Source organism: Antechinus flavipes, chromosome 4 (assembly GCF_016432865.1).
Source record: "Antechinus flavipes isolate AdamAnt ecotype Samford, QLD, Australia chromosome 4, AdamAnt_v2, whole genome shotgun sequence".
NCBI lineage: Eukaryota > Metazoa > Chordata > Mammalia > Dasyuromorphia > Dasyuridae > Antechinus > Antechinus flavipes.
The window spans coordinates 224,632,395-224,656,426 of record NC_067401.1 but is presented as its reverse complement, the minus strand read 5'-3'; the positions used below and the strand labels follow the sequence as shown (position 1 = coordinate 224,656,426).

General features: G+C 35.0%; 1 protein-coding gene across 1 annotated transcript in view; it reads left to right on the top strand.

Annotated features, from left to right (window-relative positions):
• The first annotated feature begins 14,192 nt into the window (after positions 1-14,192).
• The window catches only part of DST (dystonin), a 591,073-nt gene continuing 581,233 nt past the window's right edge, over positions 14,193-24,032 (top strand). The window contains exons 1-2 of the mRNA XM_051997184.1: positions 14,193-14,594; positions 15,174-15,235. Coding sequence (XP_051853144.1) covers positions 14,414-14,594; positions 15,174-15,235 — 243 coding nt within the window. The 5' untranslated portion in view covers positions 14,193-14,413. The remainder of the gene's footprint in view (positions 14,595-15,173; positions 15,236-24,032) is intronic.

The window sequence follows — 24,032 nt, the reverse complement described above, 5'->3', positions numbered from 1 at the left end:
AGGAGACTGAAGTCTAGCATGTTAAATTGATTTGTCCAAGATCACAAAGATAACTTAAATATTAGAGGCAGGAAAATAAATAAAACATTGGACCAATAAATATTTGGGGATATAATAAAATTGAGTCAGAATTTATCCTTATTGAGGAAAAAAATAAAACTACATAAAATTTCTGCCATTGCTTTATCTTTTGGGAGTAATATGTTATGAATAGAAAGCAAGTCTGGAATAGAAATGCACTTGTTTTTCACAACATGGCTATTACAGAAATGTTTTATATGACTACACATAGATAACCTACCTTGAATTAGTTGTATTCTCAGTGGGAGGGTGTGGGGTGGAGCAGAGGAAAGAAGGGAAAAAATGTGAAATTTAAAATTTTTAAATGAATATTAAAAATTGTTTTTACATGTAACTAGGAAAAAATAAAATACTAAATAAAAGAGTTTTTGAAATGCAGTTGTTATTTATTGGTTGGTGAGATAAATTGTTTCTCTCATATCAATAACCAATTAATAGAGAGGGAAGTCAGTTTTTTCCATACTATTTCCTCATTAAGAAATAAGCCACTGTATGTTATTCAGTCAATTCTTGTGAAGAACATTGCTGATAGATGAGATTGCCCCAATCATCTGGGTACATGCTTTTCACTACACCCAATTAGAAGATTTTACAAGGGGAATCTAATTTAGGTGGAAGTCTTACCTATCATCTTTCATTGTTCACACATTAGGTAGAGGATAGATCCTGGAGGAGATGTCCTTGAAGACAGGATATTTTTCAAACTGCAGCAAGGAAAGATGTGCCAAGGGCATGGGGCCTCTGAGGTCCAGGATGAAATTTGTTGATTGATGGATAATGGGAGGGATTACTACATTGCGTGGAGATTTAATATTTGTTAATATTGTTGTACACCTTTAGCTTCTATTTTCTGTATCTGTATGCTACATTCTCTCTGTTATCTTGATATCACTTGGTTTTCAATTTTGAATTAATTCTTAATTTTTCTTTTTATGGCTTTCCAGTGCTTGGTTGATGATTTTGATCTCACTTTGTAATTGGAGACGTAAATGTCTCTGGTACTGTTTCAGGGGTAGCCTTTGTCCAAGGTGGGGTATTGTGGAGTTGGGAAGGTAATGTTAAGGACTATTAAGGGATCCTTTGAGCTTTTTTTAAGTTGGCATATTTTCCAGAAACTCTGGATCCAGAGTAAGGCCCTGAATGTGTCAAGAACAAAGCCAATCTTCTCCACCATAGCTAAAATAATTTGTTGTTTGCATTCCAAACTGGATTCCTTGTGTGTCCTTGGGAGTCAAGACAGATGCCAATCAGCATAGTTTGGCAGTTCCTAAAGGAAAAGAAAGCAGCTTTTATCATCCCTTTGTTCCTCCCCTACAGAAGGGGTTTTGTCTTTTTCGCACTTTTATTGCACCTTTTTCCTCCCATACCATAACCACTTTAGGTAGAGATTTCTGGTATTTCCTCTTTTTGTCCTGCTGTTATTACAAACTTCTGTATGGATTATGAACTCTGGTTTCCACATGTATGTTCATTTCTCTTATAATAAACTTAATTTTCATGTAAGTTTCATGAAGTTATAATCAATTATTGACAATTCTTTTATGTAAATTTCCTGGGCTGGGAATATTCTGGCTTAAGATGAGTCTCCCTTTGTCCAAAAATGATATAATCTGTCATATCCAGTTCTCAGTTTCTATTATAATATTCATTCTCATTGTTAATCAGAGTTGATTCCTGCCTATTGGAAATGTCCACTCTTCCAAGGGCATATAAGCATTGAGAAGCCTTCATGATTGTCCTTGATTTATAAGAGAAAGCCAAATGAACATTTTTTGTTAATTATTCTCTAGCCATAATCATTCAGAAATTATGTCCTCAATTTTCATTTGTCCCCTAAGTAAGAGGCAATGGACTATAAGGTGTAGAGATCTGGGCTTGCAATAAGAGTTGTAATCATGCTAGCTATATGATGCTGAGTAATTTAGTAATAGCTAAAACTCTTATTGCCCTCAGACCCCTAACTAGAATTGTAACTTGTATAAATAGATATTGGTAGAAATATCCTCATCAGGAAGTTATTTAACCTGATGAAATCACAGGTTTAGACAAAAAAAAAGTTATCTGGGAAGGACAGAACAATAAGGTAGTGTCATCTATCAGTCAACCTTTCTATAAACATTTTAGTATAACAATCTATTAGCTGAACTAATAGAGAAAAAGCCCTGACAGCATGGGACAAAATGGGTAATTTTTTCTTGAGTTCAAATCTAACCTCAGACACTTATGAGCTGTGTAATCCTGGGCAAGTAACTTACCCTTATTACCTTCAGTTCCTCATCTGTAAAATGAGTTACAGAAGGAAATGGTAAACCACTCCATTATCTTTGCTAAGAAAAACCCCAAATGAGGTCATGAAGAGTTGGACATGACTGAACAACAATAGCAAACTTCTATAGCCCTAATCCAATGAAATAGTGATATGAAAACTTTTAATCTAAGCATCCATATTATACAAAAACAAAGTGAATGAAAAAATAGATTATGCTCAGCTGATGATATAAAGCTATTTAAATAGTTTATGAAATATATCTTGAGCAGTGATTGCAAGTGGACAATAAGTTGGGCCCAAAATTAAGTAAGAGAAAATAAAGCTAGGTCTCATTTGGAAAACTATACAGGGTGGTTGTTGTTGTTTTTAATGGTCTCCATTTGCTTACTATGGGAAAAACTCATCCCTATTACTATCAGGGGCATTACTTTATAATATCTCTCATATAAATCCTTTAATTCTATTCACACACATACCCACTAATTCAATTCAAGCTCTTATCCTCATCTCTTGTTTGGACTATTGCAATAGCTTTCAGATTAGACTTTTTGCCTCATATCTCTTCCTATTCCAATCAATCCTTCATATAACTGCCAAAATTATCTTCCTGAAACAGGTCTATGTCATCTTCCACTTGTGATCACCAGATCACAATGGCCACTTTGTCATTTCTCACAAAAGACACTCTATCTTCCAATTCTAGGCATTTTCACTGGCTGTCCCCCTTGTCCAGAAATTTTTGGCTTCTCATATTAGTCAATACACATTTATCAAACACTTTTTATATGTCAGGCATGATGCTAAGTCCTAGGGAAAGAGGCAAAAGACAGTCCCTGTCCACAAAGAACTCACAATCTAAAAAGAGAACAAACAAAAAATATACAAACAATAAACAGAATAAATAGGAAATAATTATGAGAAGAAAGGCACTAAAATTAAGAAAGATTGTGAAAAGCTTCTTGTACAAGATGAGATTTTTAAGGACTTAAAGAAAACCTGGGAAAACAGGAGGTGGAAATGAGGAGGGAAAGCATTCTAAATTTAGGGTAAAGTGAAAAAAATCAACAACAAAAAATCCTGAACTGAGATATAGTATCTTGTCCAAAGACTAGAAGAAAGCTAGTATCTCTGGAAAGTGTAAAAAAAAAAATCTAGAAAGGTGGAAGGGAGCTAGATTATGAAGGACTTTGAATGCCAAACAGATGCTAGAGGAAGCAGGAAACCAGTGGAATTTACTGAGTAGTAAGTATTGAGATTATCTGTACTTTAGGAAAATCACTTTATTGGATGAATGGAGGACAAACTGGAATGGGGAAGAGATTTGAGGTAGGCAGATGCACCAATAAGCTATAACATTGTCCGGGCGTGAGAAGTTGAAGGCTTGCACCAGAATGGTTACAAAGCAGAGATATTTCAAGGTGGAACCAACAGGCCTTGGTGATATACTGGATATAGAGGGGATAGAAAGAAGGAGGAAGAGTAAGAAATAGTGAGGAACTGAGGATATTAGAAGGATGATAGTATTCACTATTGTTAAGGGAAATTTGGAGGAGGAGAGAACTTAAAGAGGAAAATAAATTCACGTTTGTCCGTGCTTCGTTAAAAATGTTTCTTGACCAGTTTAGATTTCTGAAAGGCAATTGGAGATTAGAGACTGGAAGACAGCAGAGAGATTAGGGCAGGATAGATGGATTTGAGCATTATCAACATAGAGAGATGATGATTAAATTCATGGGAGTGATGAGATCACCAACTGAAGAAATAGAAGGAAAACAAAAAAGGGCACAGGACAGAGCCCTGTAAAACACCTATTGTTAGATTATAATCTGCATAAGGATCCTATAAAAGAAAAGGAAAAGAAGCAATCAGATAGGTAGGAGACAGACCCAGTAATGTTCTGAAAACCAAGAGAGAAGAAAGCATCAAGGAGGATAGAGCAATCCACAGTATTAAAGACTTCAAGGATATTGAGGAGAATGAGGATCATGAAAAGGTTTTTGGTTTTGGCAACTAAGTTATCATTAGTTACTTTAGAAAGAGCAGTTTTGGTTGATGAGATCAGAGTCTGTATTGTGAAGAAGCAAGTGAGAGGAGAGAATGTGGAGACATCTATTACAAACTAGAATTTAGCTAAAATAGCCAGAAGAGATATAGGATTATAGTTAATGGGAATGGAAGGACCAAGTGAAGGTTTTATCAGAATGAGGAAGAGAAGGGTATGTTTGTAGGCAGTAGAGAAAGAGCCAGTAGACAAGGAGAAATTGAAAATAAATAATCATGAGGTTGACAAAAGGGGCAATTTATTGGAAGAAATGGAATAGAATAAGATACAATACTTGTTTGAACACCTAGAGAGGGGAGAGAGGAGACAGCATATAATATAACTGTTTGAGCAGGTAAAGTAGTAAAGGAGATAGTGGCAGAAAGTATATAAGTAATATATATATATATATATATATATATATATATATATATATATATAATATATATATATATAGCCACTGTGGAAAGTGAGATAGTGAGTTGATGAGGGAGATAGTACAGACTTGCCTAGTAGTAGTAAAGATCCATTTGAAATTGTGTAATATAAATCTTACTTCTGACTTCCCAGTGAAAGTCTCACCTTCTATAAGAAGTCTTTTTGGATCCCCTTTAATGTTAGTGCCTTTCCTCTAAAATTTAGCTCAAATTTATCCTGAATGTATCTTCTCTGTACATTACTGTTTGAATGTTGTTTTCCTTAATAGATAGTGAATTCCTTGAGAAAAAGCAAGTGGGTTTATATATATATATGTGTGTATATATATTATATATATATATATATAATATATATACACACACACACACATATATGGCACAGTCAATAGTCAATAAATATTAAATGCGTACTATGTAATAGGTACAGTGTTTAAGATACAGTAGGTGCTTAGTAAATGTTGATTTGATTATTCAATAAACTCAAATGCCTATTACATTTAGGATCAAATATAATTAAAGCTCTTTACAAGGTAGCCCTATCCTAACCTTCCAGTTTTTTTTTTTTTTTTTTTTTTTTTTAAACACAGTACTCTCTTGTATAAACTCTATGGTTCAAACATTGGATTATTTACTATTCCTCACACAGGATGCTCTATCTCTCTTGTTCTCTCTCTAGCCTTTTGCAATGGCAGCTCCCCATTTCTAGAATTCTTTGCCTGCTAAACTTCTGACTGAAAATTCTTGGCTTTCCTTTAAGCCAATCTGATTTTGTCTTCTTCCTAAGGCAATCTTATAGAGAGTTAGGTGGTACAATGGGTAGAGTGCCAGGCTTGGAATCAGGAAAACTCATCTTCATGAGTTCAAATCTAGCCTCAGACACTTACCAGCGTGTGATTACATAACCCTTTTTGTTTCAGTTTTCCATTTATAAAATGAGCTGGAGAAGGAAATGGCAAGCCACTCCAGTATCTTTGCCAAGAAAACCCCAAATAGGATCATGAAGAAAAAGCTATCTTTCATCTAATATGTACGTTGTCTTTCCCAAAAAATAAAATGACTCCTTGTTTTTTGTTTTGTAGCTCTTTTGCCTACCAGTTTCTGGCATATATAATTAAGTTCTTACGGAGAGTTTGTAGATTTATAGAACTTTAACACCAGTACACGCCCTGTGATACCTTATGAGAATGAAAGAATATTATGACGTCTTTAGAATTAAATTTAAAAAGATAATGAAAAGACTAATGGAAGGTCTAAGTAGGCTTTGGCTTTTCTAGTAGTGATTTCCATAAAAGAAATGATGAAAAGATACTATAAAGGACATTTATGACTAGAAATGGGTAAGCTGGTCATATAGAAAGAGAAACAATAGGCAATATATCATTGGAACATGTGTCTCCAATGATTTTCTTTATTAAAGATGGCTGAAATTTAACTTGGATGTTAAATAGATTCTGTATATAGAGTTTGTAGGAAATATGAACAATTGTACATGAAAGATTGAAGGGTTTTAACAAACATCACTTAGAGGAGAACCAAAAATGATGAAATTACTGATCTATCCAAGTACCTCTATCCTGCCCTTACCAAAAAATGGAAAACTAATTTAGTACAATTAACAAAATATAGAAACTAAACATGATATCCAATTCTCTATCTTGGAACATTTAAAAATATTTTTTCAGAGGAAGTATTCTATCTTGCCAAAAGCAGATCAATATAAGAAAGAACTAAATAGAGGAAACATAGAAAATCTATGAGATGAATTTTTTAAAAATAAGAATAGATTTTAAGATACTGTAAAAGTTGCAAATGCCTACAATTTTTAGGCAGGTATTATTTAATGAAATAAAGCCATCTAGAATTGCCTGCATTGGCTAAATTTTTAAAGTTATAGGTTTACAGAATACCACACACATCCTCTTGAGATTTAGAATTATCTCTGATTTTAAATTATATCAAAATTAAAATAGAATTTAACAGTCAAAATTTAATTGTAATATTCCAAAGGCATCACTTAACCGAAATTTCTCTAAGGTTATCAACTCTTTCTCAATTGCGAAATGATTTTTTTCACTTTTCATTTTAATGAATGAATCAAGGACAAAACATGTGTTATTGTGTGCAAGGTACTATGGTTAAGTCTAGTGATATAAAATATAAGCAAATAAGACAACCCCTGTCCTGATATTCTAAAGGAGAATAGATCATAACAAATAGGGGTTGGGATGATAGTTTAGAAATAGCCAGGAACTGAGTCTTGGTTCTAAGCAAAATTAGGGGGAAAGTACACCTATCAGAATCCAGGATTCTAGAGGGGAAATTATCATGCTCTGGTGAGAGAAGAAAAGGAAGAAAAGCAGCTTTCTACAACTTTTGAATCAATCACTTTCATTTTATTCTATTTTCTCTTCAATTGACTTTTTTTTTTTTTTTGACACTTCTGCTTCCCACTTCTTTCTTGTTTAACCATTCTGTACTGTGTTTGAGATAGTATCATTTATCTCATATCTACAATGGGCACCACACCCTGTTCTTGTCTCTTATCTTTCCACTCTCTGCCACCATGATTTCATCTATTTTAATCATTCCTAAGCATTACTTCCCAGATCTAGATATCTGGTTCTAATCTAGTTCTTGACCTCCAGTCAACTGCTTGTTGGCCATTTCCAAAATGGAATAATATATGTTTGTTATTGCTTAAATTTTTTTTAACATTTAAAAAAAATCTATCTCTACATCTTTCTTCAACTCTCTCTTAAACTAGGAAGAAAAAAGAAAATCCTGAAAGAAATATGCATAGTAGACAAGCAAAGCAAGTTCTTACATTATCTGTGTCTGAAATTTATGTTTCTGCACCTTGAGATGGGTAGAATACTTCATCATCCATTCCCTGGAATTGTGATTGTTTATTGCACTGAATAGAACTTTTATTTCCATTCAAATTCATCCCCTCCACTCAACTAGCCTATTTTTAAAAAAATCTTTAAATAGTTTATTTTTTCTGTCTGAAATAACAATTACCACTTCTGCTTTGTTGCTGTTGTTGTTCAGCTAAAACATACTAGATGCTGTTCTAATCCCTTATTTTAACTCTGCTTTAGTCTTTATGTTTCTCTTTTTTTTTTTCATAATTATAACTTTTTATTGACAGAAGCCATGCCTGGGTAATTTTTTACAACATTATCCCTTGCACTCAAATCTGTTCCGACTTTCCCTCCTCTCCTTCTTCCCCCTCCCCTAGATGGCAAGCAGTCTTATACATGTTAAATATGTCACAGTATATCCTAGATACAATATATGTGTGCAGAACCGAACAGTTATCTTGTTGCACAGGGAGAATTGGATTCAGAAGATAAAAATAACCTGGGAAGAAAAACAAAAATGCAAACAGTTTACATTCATTTCCCAGTGTTCTTTCTTTGGGTGTAGCTGCTTCTGTCCATCATTGATCAATTGAAACTGAGTTAGGTCTCTTTGTCAAAGAAATCCACTTCCATCAGAATACATCCTCATACAGTATCGTTGTTGAATTTATAATCATCTCCTGGTTCTGCTCATTTCACTCAACATCAGTTCATGTAAGTCTCTCCAAGCCTCTCTGTATTCATCCTGCTGGTCATTTCTTACAGAACAATAATATTCCATAACATTTATTCAGCTATTCTCCAATTGATGGGCATCCATTCAATTTCCAGTTTCTAGCCACTACAAACAGGGCTGCCACAAACATTTTGGCACATACAGGTCCCTTTCCCTTCTTTAGTATCTCTTTGGGATATAAGCCCAGAAGTAACATTGCTGGATCAAAGGGTATGCACATCAACTAGCCTATTTCTATTGAGGGCATGGTATCCTACTCAAAATCTGAGTCATTCTTACTTCTTCCTCTCCCTTATCCTCCACATGCAATCAGTTGTGCCAAGTCCTGTAGCTTTGTTTACATGTCATTTACCCTGTCAGATTATGGAAGGCTGGGACAAACTTTTGCCTTTCTTTGTATTCTAAACCCTTAACTCAGTGCCTGGCATCCAGACATCATCATCATCATCATCATCATCATCAGTGTTTATTGCCTACCTTGTAACCTATTTCCTCTAGAATAAAAAAGAAACTACCCACCTTGGTATTTAAAGCCCTCCACAAGTGGGTTCCCATATGCCATTTTTAAAAAATAGCATTTTCTTTTTTCAAATTACATGTAAATACAATTTTTAGCATTCATTATAAAAAAAACGAGTTCCAAATTTTCTCCCTCCTTTTCTTTCCTTCTTTTTATCTAATGACAGTAAGCAATTGACTTAGGTTATAGAGATAAGTTATATCCCATATGCCAATCAACATATTTTGTTTATTCCTCTTTACAACTATGTTCTAAACTAGTCTACAAGTTATTCCTAGAATCCATTTTGCCATCTAATAGCTTTGCCTTAGGTTGCTTAAGGTATATCCTTGTGCCTAGAGTGTAAATTCTTATTTTTACCTTTTAGAATCTCTCACTTTAGAGTTCAATTTAAGTTCTATCTCCAGTTAGAAATCTTTCCTGTTCCCCCAGTTGTTAGTGCTGCTTTCCTCCTGAAATTTTTTTATATTTACTTTTTTAAAAAAATGTATCTCCTTAGCAGAATATAAATCCTGAAGAACAGAACTTTGTTTGTTCTTTGTATACAGAATACAGTTTATGTAATGTAGACCATTAATGATTATTCGTTTGTTGAAACAAAATGGATTGTTTTACTTTATAATTTTTACTTTATAACTAATGCATATAAATATGAATATTTACATAAATATATTTATTTTAATCATTTAATAAATAACATATATAAAAATAATATATATTATATACATATAAATAAAATATATAAATATGTTACATATAAATATACATTTATAAGTAAATTTAAAAAGACATTCTCATAATAAGCAACATAATTTTAGTCCACATTTTAAAAATAAAAATTAAAAAATAAATTTATGGTGTCAAAGAATTGGAAATTGAGGGGATGCCCATCAACTGGGGAATGGCTAAACAAATTATGGCACACGTAAGTGATGAAATACTATTGTACTATAAGAAGTGATGAAGATGGTTTTATAATAACTTGGGAAGACTTTTATGAACTGATGCAAAGTGAAATAGAAGAACCATAAGAATAATTTATGCAAAATTAGAAAGACAATTTTCATAGACTTCTAATTCTGATCAACTAATTCTGACCAATTATAGATCCTGAAGACTCATGATAAAATGTGTTATTCACCTCCGGATAGAGAAATTATGGATTCAAATGAAATATTTTTTTAAATTTTTCTTTTTTTCTTTTTTGGGACAAGGCTAGTGTAAGAATTTATTTTGCGTGACTATATATATTTTTGATGGATTTTGTTTTTCTTGCCTTATCAATAGGTGAAGGAACAGGAAAGATAAAGAGAATTCAAAACTGAAAATAAAATAAAACTGAATTAAAGATGAAGTACTTAACTTGGGACAGAAAATGCCATATACATCCAGAGAGAGAACTATGGAGACTAAATGTAGATTGAAGCATAGTATTTTCATCTTTTTTGTTTGTTTGCTTTTTCTTTCTCATATTTTTTTCCCCTTTTGGTCTGATGTGTGTGTGTGTGTGTGTGTGTGTGTGTGTGTGTGTGTGTGTGTAACATGACAAATATGGAAATATGTTTAAAAGGATTGCTCATATTTAACCTATATCAAATTGCTTGCTGTTTTGAGGAGGGAGAAAAATTTGAAACAGAAAATCTTACAAAAATAAATGTTGAAAACTATCTTTACAGGTATTTGGGAAAATAAAATACTATTAAAAACTGAAAAGAAAGGACCCTAATACACTCCTCAATAATCTGTAAATTTGCCACAAAATTTTAAAATCTTTGCCTTTTCTTGCATCCAACATCATGGAATAGAATGAATATAGAAGTTAAGTTTAAAAGGATTAGTTGGCTAAAATAAATTTTTATGGAATGTCCATAAATGGGCTAGGAATTACATAGAAATAGAAACCTATTTAAAAGAAATAATAACAATATGCTATTATTATTAGCCTCAAAAACTAAGAAGAAAATGCCAACAGAAATGTAGATTTTTCACTAAATGCAATATACCTTCAGTGATTTATTCATCTATTCTTGGTGCATTATTGGTGATAACCAAAGCAAGAAGGAAATTAAATTCATTTTCTGAGAAGTATGCGTAATTCTATTTGGGTGCCAGCCAGTTCTGTATTTGCTAATACAGGGAGATAAACGCTATTCTCTTATGCACTTGAAACAAATAAAAGGATGCAGTAAAATTTGTGGAGCAAGTAAATTGCTTTAAAGATATCAAATTATAGTGATTTTTTTTTTTTTTGCTAAAGTTTGATAACAAATTAGTTCTATCTAATACTTAGAAAATTTGGTATGTTTGTTGAGGGATGTTTAAGACTATTTTATTGCAAATCACTTTTTAGTTAAAAAAATCAATGTAAATTTCCTCAAATTTGTCTGTCATAAGAATTCATTTTCATATACAATATGTATTAAGTTTTCTTTAAAAGTTTCCTATTACTGCAATATAACATTGTGTTAGGCTGAATCAGTAAGTGATTTTGTCACATAGCATTTTACAGTGTTTCACCATATGTTGCAAGATGCTTTTTAATAATCTCCATTATGGCATTAATATTATTCTGCCTTACTGCAGTCTACTGCGGTATCATGAAACATTTCAGGAGTACAAGATCACATGATATAGTGCTAGTTGATAATATCAGTCAGTTACTAGAGATAATGCTTGTGGTATTGTGAAATTCTACTTTTCTCATTTCATAAGCTTTCCAGGTGTTCTCACAGAAGATACAGGACTTCTTCAATTCTAAAACAATAAAACGAAACACCAATACAGATCAGTATTCAGTAAGTAATTTGGAGATTTAGAATCAACACACAATTAGAGAGTTTCTTCTGAAAGGTTAGGTGACTTGCTCATAGTCATTAAGTTTATGGGCCTGAAGTAGGCTTTAAGGAGGATCTATTAGGCCAAATTTTATCTTAGATCCACTAAGCCATATGGCTGTTCTTCATTTGCTTTTACTGTAATTTACTCCCCATTTATTACCTGTATGAGCTCCACAAATCATTTAGCCTTTTTTGGACTTCAATTTCCTCTTCTGTCAATTGAAACTTTGACCTAGAAGATCTCAAGTCCCTTGGAAGTCTAAATCTATGCTTTATAAACAACAGATCCATTCCTAAAGTTCAATGCTTTTGGCTGGGTAAGCATCCCCCCAAAAGTATCAGCCATACTTTTTTTGGGGAGCACAGCTAAATTGCTCTATCATAAAAGTTAAGCAAATTTCCAAGGAGTTGGCATTTTGTTTGATTCTAAATCTAAGTCACATAAAAACCTGCTTTTGTTAATACTATTTTTCAAAAGAAATAATTTTCTATTTTAAAAAATCTGTGAAATATTTCCAATTTAATATTTGTGCGACCTCAGGCAAGTTATTTAACCCTCAAAGCTCTGCATTTCTCATCTTTCAAAGAAATATTTGGACTAGAATGATCTCTAAGGTCCCTTCTAGCTCTTAATCAAAGAACCCATAAGGCAGCATGTGTGGTAAAAAAAAAAAAATTGTCATGTCTATCATTATAAAAGCTCTTACGATAAAATATCAAAACTGATTGTCTAGCAGCTTTCTAGTAACTGAATTCTGAGACATCTTTTTGGGATGACAGCCCATGAGGAGGTTCCACTCATGTGGTAGTTATTGCTGCAGCAAACTGCAGTTTACTGCAGGAGAGAAATGTATCTCCTTGCTGTGGATACAATGCAACAGTCAGCCCCCGAGCTTTGCTAATGCCTAAGGAGTCTTAGATGTCATAACGTAATAAATCATAGCTTCTATAGTTTATTCACCAAGCGTTTCACAACTGCAATAACATAAAAATCCATCTACTATAAACTCCCATAGCCTTCGTGGTGGCATGTGAGTCTACATTGGAGCAATACTACTGCTTCCCCAGGTTTTTATTTAAAAAGGAGAATCAACCCCTATCTTTCTATCTCCCCCAAAAGCTAAAAAATAAAAAAATAAAAAAAAATCACTTCAATTCCCAAGTTAATCCATAAATCCCTTGAGATATTAGTTTAGAATTTGAAATAGTTATTTCCATCTGATTCACTAAATGAGACATAATTTAGTACCCATAACACTAGAGTAAGTATGCTCCTTTTTTTCCGGACCCCACCCCCCATTTCCAGCCCGAAGAATTCACGCTAAATTCGAGGGAAGGAGGGATGGGAGGGAAAGGGAACCATGCAGTTCACATTCTAGGTCCATCAGGAGAAGCTTGGCGACTCAGGAAGGGCGCTGTTGATGAAGGGGTTGCAGAGGGGACAGTTTCCTCTCCCATCCCCACCCCATCCAGCTTTGTAAGCAGTAGAAATTTAAGTACTCCCTCGGTTTTCCGAACGTATAAGTACTTATTCTTCCTTCCCTACCCTAACCTCATCCCTGACTCAGAAGCTCAGGATGCAGGGTTCTAGGCAGGGTAGAACCTACTGTATGCTACTTCGCCCTCACGCTCCCACCCACTTCTCTGACTCCACGGTAGGTGGAGGCGAGCTAGGGAGCCACAGACAATCCAAAACCTGAGGGAAAAGCATCAGTGTGTGGACAGTCAGCTTCCTCTCCACCCTCCACTCCTTACCCCCTCCCTGCTACTGCCTCAGCCGCTTCACCAGGGCCGGATCCTTCCCGCCTGAGAGGCTGGCAGCAAAGCCCAACCCTCGGGCCGCGGGCAGGGGGCCCCTAGCTGGGTACCCGGAAGCCTTTTGCAGTCTCTCGGTGCTCAGGACTCAGTGTACCTCACTTGAAGGAGCCATGTTCACTGTCCCCCTCTGCAGCATCCTCAACCTGTGACGTCATCAACCAGCAAGCCAAGTCCAAACCATCCCCCTCTTTTCCCTCCTCTTTTACTCCCCCCTCCCAGGGAGCCGCCGGCCGCAGGCAACTTGGGGATGCGCTCGCGCGCCCCACCCCCACGGTTCTTAGCACGCCAGCCCCTTCTCCAGTCCTGGGGTCAGCATTTAAATTGGGCGCTGCTGGAATGCTGGAGCTGGAGGCGTCCACCGGGCAATGCGGCTGGCTCGGCCGGAGCAGAGGCTCCCCTCTCTCGGTTTCCATGCAGCGCTGCCGCTGGGGGCTGAGCCGCACCATCGCGGGAGGCGGGGGGAGGGGAAGGGTGAGGGCAAGGAAGGAGGTAGGGAAAAAAAATCCCCGGCTGCCGGGTCGCTTCCCTGTCGCCGTCTGCTGAGTCATGCATTGAGCTCCCCCCCAGCATTCAATCATCAGCTCCGATCCGCTCGGTGTCTGCAGCCATTGGGGAGCCTCCTCTCGGGATCAGCAGCCCTGAGAATGACGCCGCCGCCGCCGCCGCTGCTGCCGCTCTAGAGCCAACACACATTCTGCCATCCATCCATCCATCCTGCGTCGCTCGTGCCTGCGTGTGCGTGTCCCCAGGTGCTTGTGCATGTGTCTCCGTGTCCTTCCAGCCTAGCCTGAACATCCCCCACTTCTCACCATGATTGCCGCAGCTTTCCTGGTGCTGCTGAGACCTTACAGCATCCAATGTGCCCTCTTCCTCTTGCTGCTTCTGCTGGGGACCATCGCCACCATCCTCTTCTTCTGCTGCTGGCACCGAAGGCTGCAGAAAGGGAGGCATCCCATGAAATCTGTCTTTTCGGGTCGTTCCAGGAGCCGAGGTAAGAGATGCAGTAGCTACGTTTTCCTGGACAGGAGAGATGTTTGGAGCCGTTAGAAGAAGGGAGGAAAAGCTCTCCGATCTCTCTTCCACTTACCTCCCACCTCCAGTTACCCACTTCTTACTTGACTCCGATTATTTATTCCCATCTTAGATGATCTAGACAGTGCAGGGTGGGAGGGGAAGGAGGAATGAAGGATCCACATTTTAACCTCAGTTTGCTAAAACCTGAAGAGATTCCAAGCTGAGTCCAGGACTGCGGCAGCCTGGTCCCCACCCATCCTTCTTTCCAGGAGCTTAGCCAGACGATAAGAAGAAAGTCAGGGATGCGATAGCTGGGGTTCCCTGTAACTCCCCGATAACTTTGGCGGGACCTTCTTCCAGGAAGAGCACGGAGGGGGTGATGGTCTGATGTTCTCTCACGGGCTCCCTTACTAGATAAGACAGTGTGTGTAGGGGGATGGGGGTGGGGATTGCCTGACATGGACCGAGGTCACCTAGTATAAGTTATTAATTAGTGATTCACCTGGTGCTGAAATCAGAGTCCGATGCAGTTCTGGCTTTTCTGTTTTCTCTCCAGATGCGGTTGTGAGATCTCACCACTTGCGTTCAGAGGTAATTTATTTAGCCCGCACTCTCAAGGTCAGAAGAAGTTCTATTTCCTGAGTACCAATATTCATTGTGTTCTTGTTATGAAATCACTAGGTCACTGAGTTTCTAGCATGTCAGTCTAAGTTAGATTGGTATTGGAGTAAATCTTTCCAGGCGATTTCCCAAACATCACTGCTCAACTAGTTCAAGCAAGCTCAGCAAAAAGATTTAAGAGACTCTGCTTATGTATTTATGTATATATTTATTGAGGAAGAGGCTAGTTAAAAAATAAATATCACAGAACCAGAGAACCGCTAACTGTGGAGTAGATGTGAGTTTACTTTTTAGTCTACAAGGTATAATTTACTGGTAGTAGCTTCCAACATGTGGTTAACTCACTGTTGTTGCCAAGTTATTCACTTGGATAGGAGACACAGAGGGGAGAGGCCACTTTACAGAACTGAATTAGGAGAGAGCTTGGCTACTTCTGCCTTTCATTTTCAGCACTGCCACATTTATTTTCATAGCATTATAGATCTAAAACTGGAAAGCTCAGAAACCACTGCCAACTTTCCTCATTAAGAGATAAGAAAAGACTTGGTTCTTTGAAGAATATGTTATATTTAGAAGTTTTTGATAGTACCTGCAGAATGATGATAGCTCTGATTGGGTTGAGGAATGAGGAATTCCTCTTCTGGTCTCCTAACATTTGGAACCATACCTTTTACTGTGGATATAGGTGATGTCAGCAGGGGTTAGATGGAGCTTTTTAATTTATTTATAGAAATAAATGATGTTTTTCTTTAAGTAGTACAACAGTTTTTTATTGACATTTTAGCCAAGAACCACTGGTTCTAAAAAGAATCAAGTTTACCCTTGTCACTCAAGGTGTGTTCAGACCTTAAGCCTTCAGATGAGGTGGCAATTTTCTTCTTAATAGGGTATCCACATAGCCAGTCTTTATGCTTGTTGGTATTGATAATCAGTATTATTTGTGCAACTTAAAGAGGACATCACAGAGTTGTGGGAAAGAACTGTACTTTTATTTAAAGTGAAAGCACACAACAGACTTTAGTGAAATGAAGAACTCCATTCTTGCTCTGTCTCATATGCAAACTCATTTTGCCTGGAAAAATATATTTCATCAAGTTCTAGGTTAATGGAAATTCCATTTTTGGCCACTACACCTGACTTTTGTTGCTTATAATTGTATTATGATATAACAATACCTTAGTGTGATATAATTAGCAATATCTCTATAAATAGAACTGTCAGACTATTTTCTCTTCAATTTAGGATGATGGGAGACAACCCAGTAGTATGAAATGTTTTGAAGCATGTACAAAAATAAATGTTTTAGTTCTGAAAATTTTTAAAGTTATTGTTAATGTACTGAATTGCAATGCTTAGTAAAGAACCATTATACAACTTGAACAATGCTACAAAAAACACATTATTAATTTCTTCCTATATAATGGGCTTTATTTTTTCTTTCCTTCTAAATGATTGGAGAAGGTAGAGCAAGAGAATTTGGAACTAAAAATAAAATGAAACTGAATTTTAAATAACCTCCAAATGAAATAAAATATATTTGATAGTCTCAATAGAGTAGTCTGTGGAATGTGATGGAGTAAATATGGAACTGCTACAAAATCTTGGCTGAGCTTTTTTGTCCAAAAAAAAAAAATCACTCATCTTGAAGAAATAAATGCTACCATTAAAAGTGTCTTTAGGTCCTATAATGGATGATTTCTACTGGTGATTACTCATTTAGTCTAAAATAAACATGATCTTATAGAAGAAAGATCTGTGGTAAGTACAGTCATTGAATGGTTTATCCTTTAGTAAACATAATTTACTCTGAGATGCTAGTTAAGTACAGTAGTTTTATCCATTGACTCATTTATTGAGACCTAGGTATAAATTTACATGAGAGTATGCATTTGGTAATCTGAAAAGTCCCTCTGTGTATATGGTGTGTCAGATTTGCTTGTGACTTAGTTGCTCCTACTATCAATTGCCTGTACTCAAGCCATGTGCCTACAGAAATTCAATTTTGTATTGACAAGGATGATGTACATTTACAGACAAGGCTGTAGGAGGAAGTTTGTTCAGTACTTGCCTTTGCTGAGTGCTAACATTTTTTCCCAATATCTAGAAACAGTTTAAACAATATACATATTCTTAAATGCATATACAAAATATTATATATAAAACACATCCATGTACATACACACATACATGTTTACTGACTTAATTTCCCAAAATATCCCTTCTTTTCTACTCAGTGATTCATCCCTTGTAATAGGGGGAGAGGAGGGAAAGAGGGAGAAGAAAAAAAAACACAAGCAAAATTAACTAACCTATCAATCAAGTATGATACTATATGTAGTGTTGCTTCCTTATAATCACCCACTAAAAGGAACTGGATGTATATTTCTTCTTTGGGGATCGGTCTTTTCTATTTACATTGATGTAGATATTTTTCCCCCTGGATCTGCTACTTCAATCTGCATCAATTTGTCTGTCTTCCCACGCTTCCCTGAATTCTTCACCTTCATTATTTCTTATGGTACAGTACTATTCCATTTCCTTTACTTATGTATCACAGATTGTTTAGCCACCCTCCTCCCTTCCATAACCCTAATCCGTGTAATTAAACAATAGCCACAGATTTCAACTCAGTAAATATTGGGACAGTCAGGTGTAAAAATGGATAGAGCACTGGATTTAGAATCAAGGAGACTCATCTTTGTGAATTAAAATCCAGTCTCAGACACTTATTACATGTGTGACACTTATTAGTACTTAACCCTGTTTGCCTCAGTTCCTCATCTGTAAAATGTGCTGCAGAAGTATGCAAAACTCCAGTATCTTTACTAAGGAAATCCCCAAATGAGGTTATCAAGAGTCAGACATGACTGAACAACAACAAACTTCTATAGCCCTAATTCATACAACTAAACAACAAATTTAACTAAATAAGTATAGCCAAATGGACAATATTAGATTATTTGTGCCTTGAACATTTATATAAACTTGTTGGTATGAAATTAACTTGATTATTTTTTATATTTAGTTCAGTTGCTATATTACAGTCTAATATGCTTTCAAAAAATGAGTTTGGTCATTTCAACAAGCATTCACACAATTATTATGTTCAAAACACTGGGCTAGGTTTTGGAAATACAAAGACAAGAATGAAAAATACACTTTGATCTCAAGGATTCTATCTTCTACAAGATTAAAGAATTGCATAAGTATGTAGTTTGACTGTTTCCTATGTTTTTCACTAACAATTTGTACATACCCTAGATGTCCTTCTTTTTAAAAGGACATCTTAAGGAATATTTTCCTCTGTCCCTTTTTCACTAAAATGTTATGTATTATAGATTTTTTTGAGATAAAAATTTGACTAAATTTACAAATAGCCAAACACATTTAAAAAATTGGGCTTGGAAGAAAAATAAGTTTTAAAAATTGACAGTTGTTTAAAAACACTCAAATGTCCAAGGAAGCATTTTGATTTTCTGATAGTTTATATATAGCTTGAGCTAAGACTTCTAATACTATATTTCCAGATTCCAAGCTAAGTAATTAAATACTTGACTTTTACCATTTCTATCTTGATCAAAAGAAGGAGGTGAATTTAGAATTTGCTAGTTTATTTTGCACTATGGAAGATCTTTAGAGAGATGGTCTACATTTTTTTTTAGCAGTTATTAACAATTTTTATTAGGTTTATTGTTTCACTAAATTTTCACATCCAGTTTTCAATGTTATCCAGCAATTATATGCATAAAGGTATTTTTTTTTAATTCAGCTAATTAGTTTTGTCTTCCTTGATGTCAACCAATGGTTCTTGTAAACTAATTGGAAGATGTTGCATTTTCATAATTTTAGCAAATGTGTTCAAAACCTACTGAATTTCTTAATTTGGTAAATTTTTAAACCGGTTCAAATTGCTTTTAACATTTTTAAAGTACACAAATAGGTGGCGAGTATAATTTTCATCTACAACATCATCTACAACAACTTGGGTTTTTAAATGTGTTGTGAATCAATGGCTTCATACTATCATTGGTACAATATCTCAAGGCATAATATAAAGTTGAGATTAATCATTAATAAGTGTAGATGTGAATATTTCAAATAATCTTGATAATTTTGATTTTGTTTTTGATTTCTTTACAAAATGAGCTTAGATCATCATTGTCTATGCCTTGTAATCTAACTGATAAAGAACTCATACAATGATTAGAAGTGTCAACTCTTTTATTTTCTGGTTTGAGTTCTCATCATCAAGATATCTGTAAAAACCTGTTGATTTTGTGTATGTTTAGATAAAACTAGATGACATAATTGGAAAATCCACTTAATCAGGCACATATAAACTACAACATAATGCAATATTTTGACATCAAATGAATGAGGGTGGGTGCTCTATCAACCCTTTCAAGTTGTGGAATTTCTAGGATACTAATATGTGATTATGTGAATGACCATCTGACATACAGAGTAAAGGTGCCAATGTATATATATTAAATACGAGTAAGTTTTAATGCCTTTGTTATTCTTAAATACACCTAAGTAGAAATTTTAATATTTTCTTCTTACAATCCAACTAATCATCATCCCATTTTCTGGTACACAGACATCCCACTTTTCTTTCTTTAAAAAAAAAAAAAACTTTTAAAATATTTTATCCCCCCATTACAAGTAGAAACAATTTTTTAATATTTGTTTTTAAAAAAATCTGAATTCCAAATTTTCTATTTCCTTTTCTTTTTCCTTCTCCATTGAGAGGAAACCACAATGAAAAGTCAAACACTTTGATACAAGTTATACGTGTACAGAAATGCATAACATAAAAAAAACTGAGAAAAATAAAGAAAGGTATGTTTTGATCTTTATTCAGATTTCATCAGCTTTTTCTCTGAAGATGGAAAGCATTTTGCATCATAAATCCTTTGGAATTATCTTGTATTATTGTGTTGCTGAGAATAATTAATCAATCACACAGATAGTCGTACAGTATTGCTGTTACTATATACATTGTGCTCATTACAATTTGTATCAGTTCATGTAAAGACTTACATAATTTTCCAGATTTTTCTGAGAGCATGTTGTTCATCATTTTTATTGCATAATAGTATTTCATCATAATCATATACCACAGTTTTCTTTAGTCATTCCCCAACTGAGGGATATCCTCTTAATTTCCCATTCTTTGCTACTTCAAAAAGAGCCGTTGAAATGTATATGTGTATACACACACTCTCTCATAAGTCCTTTTCTTTTTTGTTTTTTATTTCTTTGTGATGTATATTCTAGGAAGCATTGCTGGGCCAAAGGGTATGCATGATTTTATAGCCCTTTGGCACAGGTTGCTCTACTTAGTGAATCTGTATACAACTCCACTAATTGTGTATTAGTATCTCAATTAATTACACTTTTCTTTAGGCAAGTGTTTGAATGGATAAGGAGAGGATTTTGCCCCTTTCCCTAGTAATGAATAGTCTGCCTTATTCATGGTTTATTCTATCTACCTAGTTTACTTGGAATGATTCTTATTTGTCTAGAGATCAGAATGGGTTCCTACTGAGGGAATTTCAAATTTGACAGAAATATTTCAGTGAAGTAGAGAGCCATGCTATTGAGACTCAATTTACTTCAACAAAATCCTACAAGAGTGAAGAATTAAATAAGGAGGCCCAGATTCATTTTGCTGACCTAGTAGGTCATAGTACCTCAACTTGATTTCCTTATTCATAAAATGAAAATAAATAATAAATAAAGATAAAATGAACTAGAACTTCTGATATCTTATTTCCTTGTTCCAAGCTAAGTAACCAAATAATTCATTTTTATCATTTCTATCTTAATTGAAAGAGGAAGATGATTTTAGAATCTGCCAGTTCACTTTGCACTGTGAAAGACCATTAGAGAGATGGTCTATAAACACTTTTTTTTTTATCACACACTCTTATTAATAAATTTAAATCTGATGCATCTCTTATGTGTATTTTTATTTATTTTCATGTTATGTACATGACTTACTCTACTAATGTGTTATACACATTGTAAAACAAATTAAAAAGAAACTAAAAAGATGAAATGATTTAAATATTTAAAAATCATGTAATGATACAAAAATCCTTTTCTTAAGGTAATATTAATTAATAATTAATGAAATTTAAATTATATTTAAAATAAATCTTCTGAAGTAATAATCCTAATTTTAATAATAGTCTGTGAAGACAAGAAAGTGCTAATTCATCCAGCAAATCTTTCTTTCTTTCTTTCTTTCTTTTTTTTTTAAATAACTTTTTATTGACAGAACCCATGCCTGGGTAATTTTTTACAACATTATCCCTTGCACTCACTTCTGTTCCGATTTTTCCCCTCCTTCCCTCCACCCCTTCCCCCAGATAGCAAGCAGTCCTATACATGTTAAATAGGTTACAGTATATCCTAGATACAATATATGTATGCAGAACCGAACAGTTCTCTTGTTGCACAGGGAGAATTGGATTCAGAAGGCATAAATAACCCGGGAAGAAAAACAAAAATGCAAGCAGTTTATATTCATTTCCCAGTGTTCTTTCTTTGGGTGTAGCTGCTTCTGTCCATCCTTGATCAATTTAAACTGAGTTAGGTCTCTTTGTGAAAGAAATCCACTTCCATCAGAATACATACTCATACAATATCGTTGTTGAGGTATATAATGATCTCCTGGTTCTGCTCATTTCACTTAGCATCAGTTCATGTAAGTCTCTCCAAGCCTCTCTGTATTCATCCTGCTGGTCATTTCTTACAGAACAATAATATTCCATAACGTTCCTCTACCACAATTTACCCAGCCATTCTCCAATTGATGGGCATCCATTCATTTTCCAGCTTCTAGCCACTACAAACAGGGCTGCTACAAACATTTTGCACATTTGGGTCCCTTTCCCTTCTTTAGTATCTCTTTGGGGTATAAGCCCAGTAGAAACACTGCTGGATCAAAGGGTATGCATAGTTTGATAACTTTTTGAGCATAGTTCCAAATCAGCAAATCTTTCAAACAGTATATCTTTATCTTGTTAATCTGTTACATCCTTTATAAGGTATGAGAATAAGGGTTAAGTATTCCTCTAAGATGGGACAATTAGATACTGCAATAGATCAGATCTAGAATCAGGAACATTCTATTTCCTGAGTTCAAATCCAGTCTCAGACATTTACTAGTGACCCAGATCAAATCACATAACTATACTTGCCTCAATTTCCTCATCTGTAAAATGAGTTGGAGAAGGAAACAACGAACTACTCTATGTCTTTGCTAAAAAACAAAAAACTCAAATGGGATTATAGAGTTGGACATGATTGTAATAACTGAACATCCCTTCAAGATTTGAATTACATAATGAGTGCAACTCAGATCCAATAAACAATTATGTCTTACAATTAACTTAAGTTATCATGTGTAAAATATATATGGATCTACTCTATTTACTGAGCACCCCTAAAATAGAATTCATTTTTTTCCCCATGAGTCTTCCCTTCTTTCTGATTTATCTATTTCTATTGAGGGAATCATCTTCTGAGTCATTAAGATTTGCAACTTTGGGTTATTTCTGGCTACTCCACTTTCCATTGAGGTCACTAGTATACTGTGACTAAGTATAGGGCTTGAAATCAGGAACCCCTGAGTTCAAATCTACCTTCAGGCACTTAGCTGTGTGATTCTGGGAAACTCACCTTACCTTTTTTTCTCAATTTCCTCAGCTGTAAATTGGGGATAATATAGCACCTACCTTCAGGATTGTTGTGAAGATAAAATGAGTTAATATTTGTAAAAGCATTTATTACAGTGCCTGGAACATAATCAATACTATATAAGTGCTTCTTCCCACCCTTCCCTAATATCGAATAATTTCCAAGTCGTGTTTGTAAATTACACAGTGTCTATTAAGGTGTCCATTCATACAAGTATCACCACAATTCAGGCTCTCAACAGCTTCTTTCTGGATTACAGCAATAACCTCCTAATTGGGGATAGAGGTAGAGTGAAGCTGAGTGGTGTGGTGGCTGGAGCACTGGGCTTGGAATCAAGAAGACTCATCTTCCTGAGTTCAAATCCAGTCTCAGATACTAGTTGTGCAACCTCAGGCAAGTCACTTAAATATTTTTTACCTCAGTTCCTCATCTGTATAATGATTTGAAAAAGGAAATGGTAAACCACTCCAGTATCTGCCTTTCCAATCCCTTTACACCTTATATCCCCTACCATGTACTCTTTGATTCAGTAACATTGACCTTATTGTTCCACAATGAAGTGGAAATGGACATTTTTACTGGCTCTCTCCTGGAACATTTTCCCCAAAGAAAACCCCAAATGGGGTCCTCAAGAGTCAAATATGACTGAAATGACCAAACAACAAATTCCTAATTGGAGGTGTCTTTGCCTTCAATCATCCTTTTCCAGTCTACCTTCCACAGAGCTGCCAAACTGATATTCCTAAAACTCAGGTATGACCATGTTATTCCTCTCTTCAAGCAACTTCAGTAACTTCTTATTGCCTCTGGGATGAAGCACAAACTTGTCTATTTAACACCTAAAGCTCTTAGTAAGCAGGCTCCAAACCATCTTTCTGAACTAATGTTATTTCTTTTTAAATATAGCTTTTTATTTTCAAAATACATGCAAAAATAGTTTTCAACATTCACCCTTGCAAAACCTTGTGTTCTAAAATTTTCTCCCTTCCTTCCTGCCTCCCCTAGACAGCGAGTAATCCAACATATGTTAAACATGTACAATTCTTCTATATATATTTCCACAGTTATCATGCTGCCCTAAAAA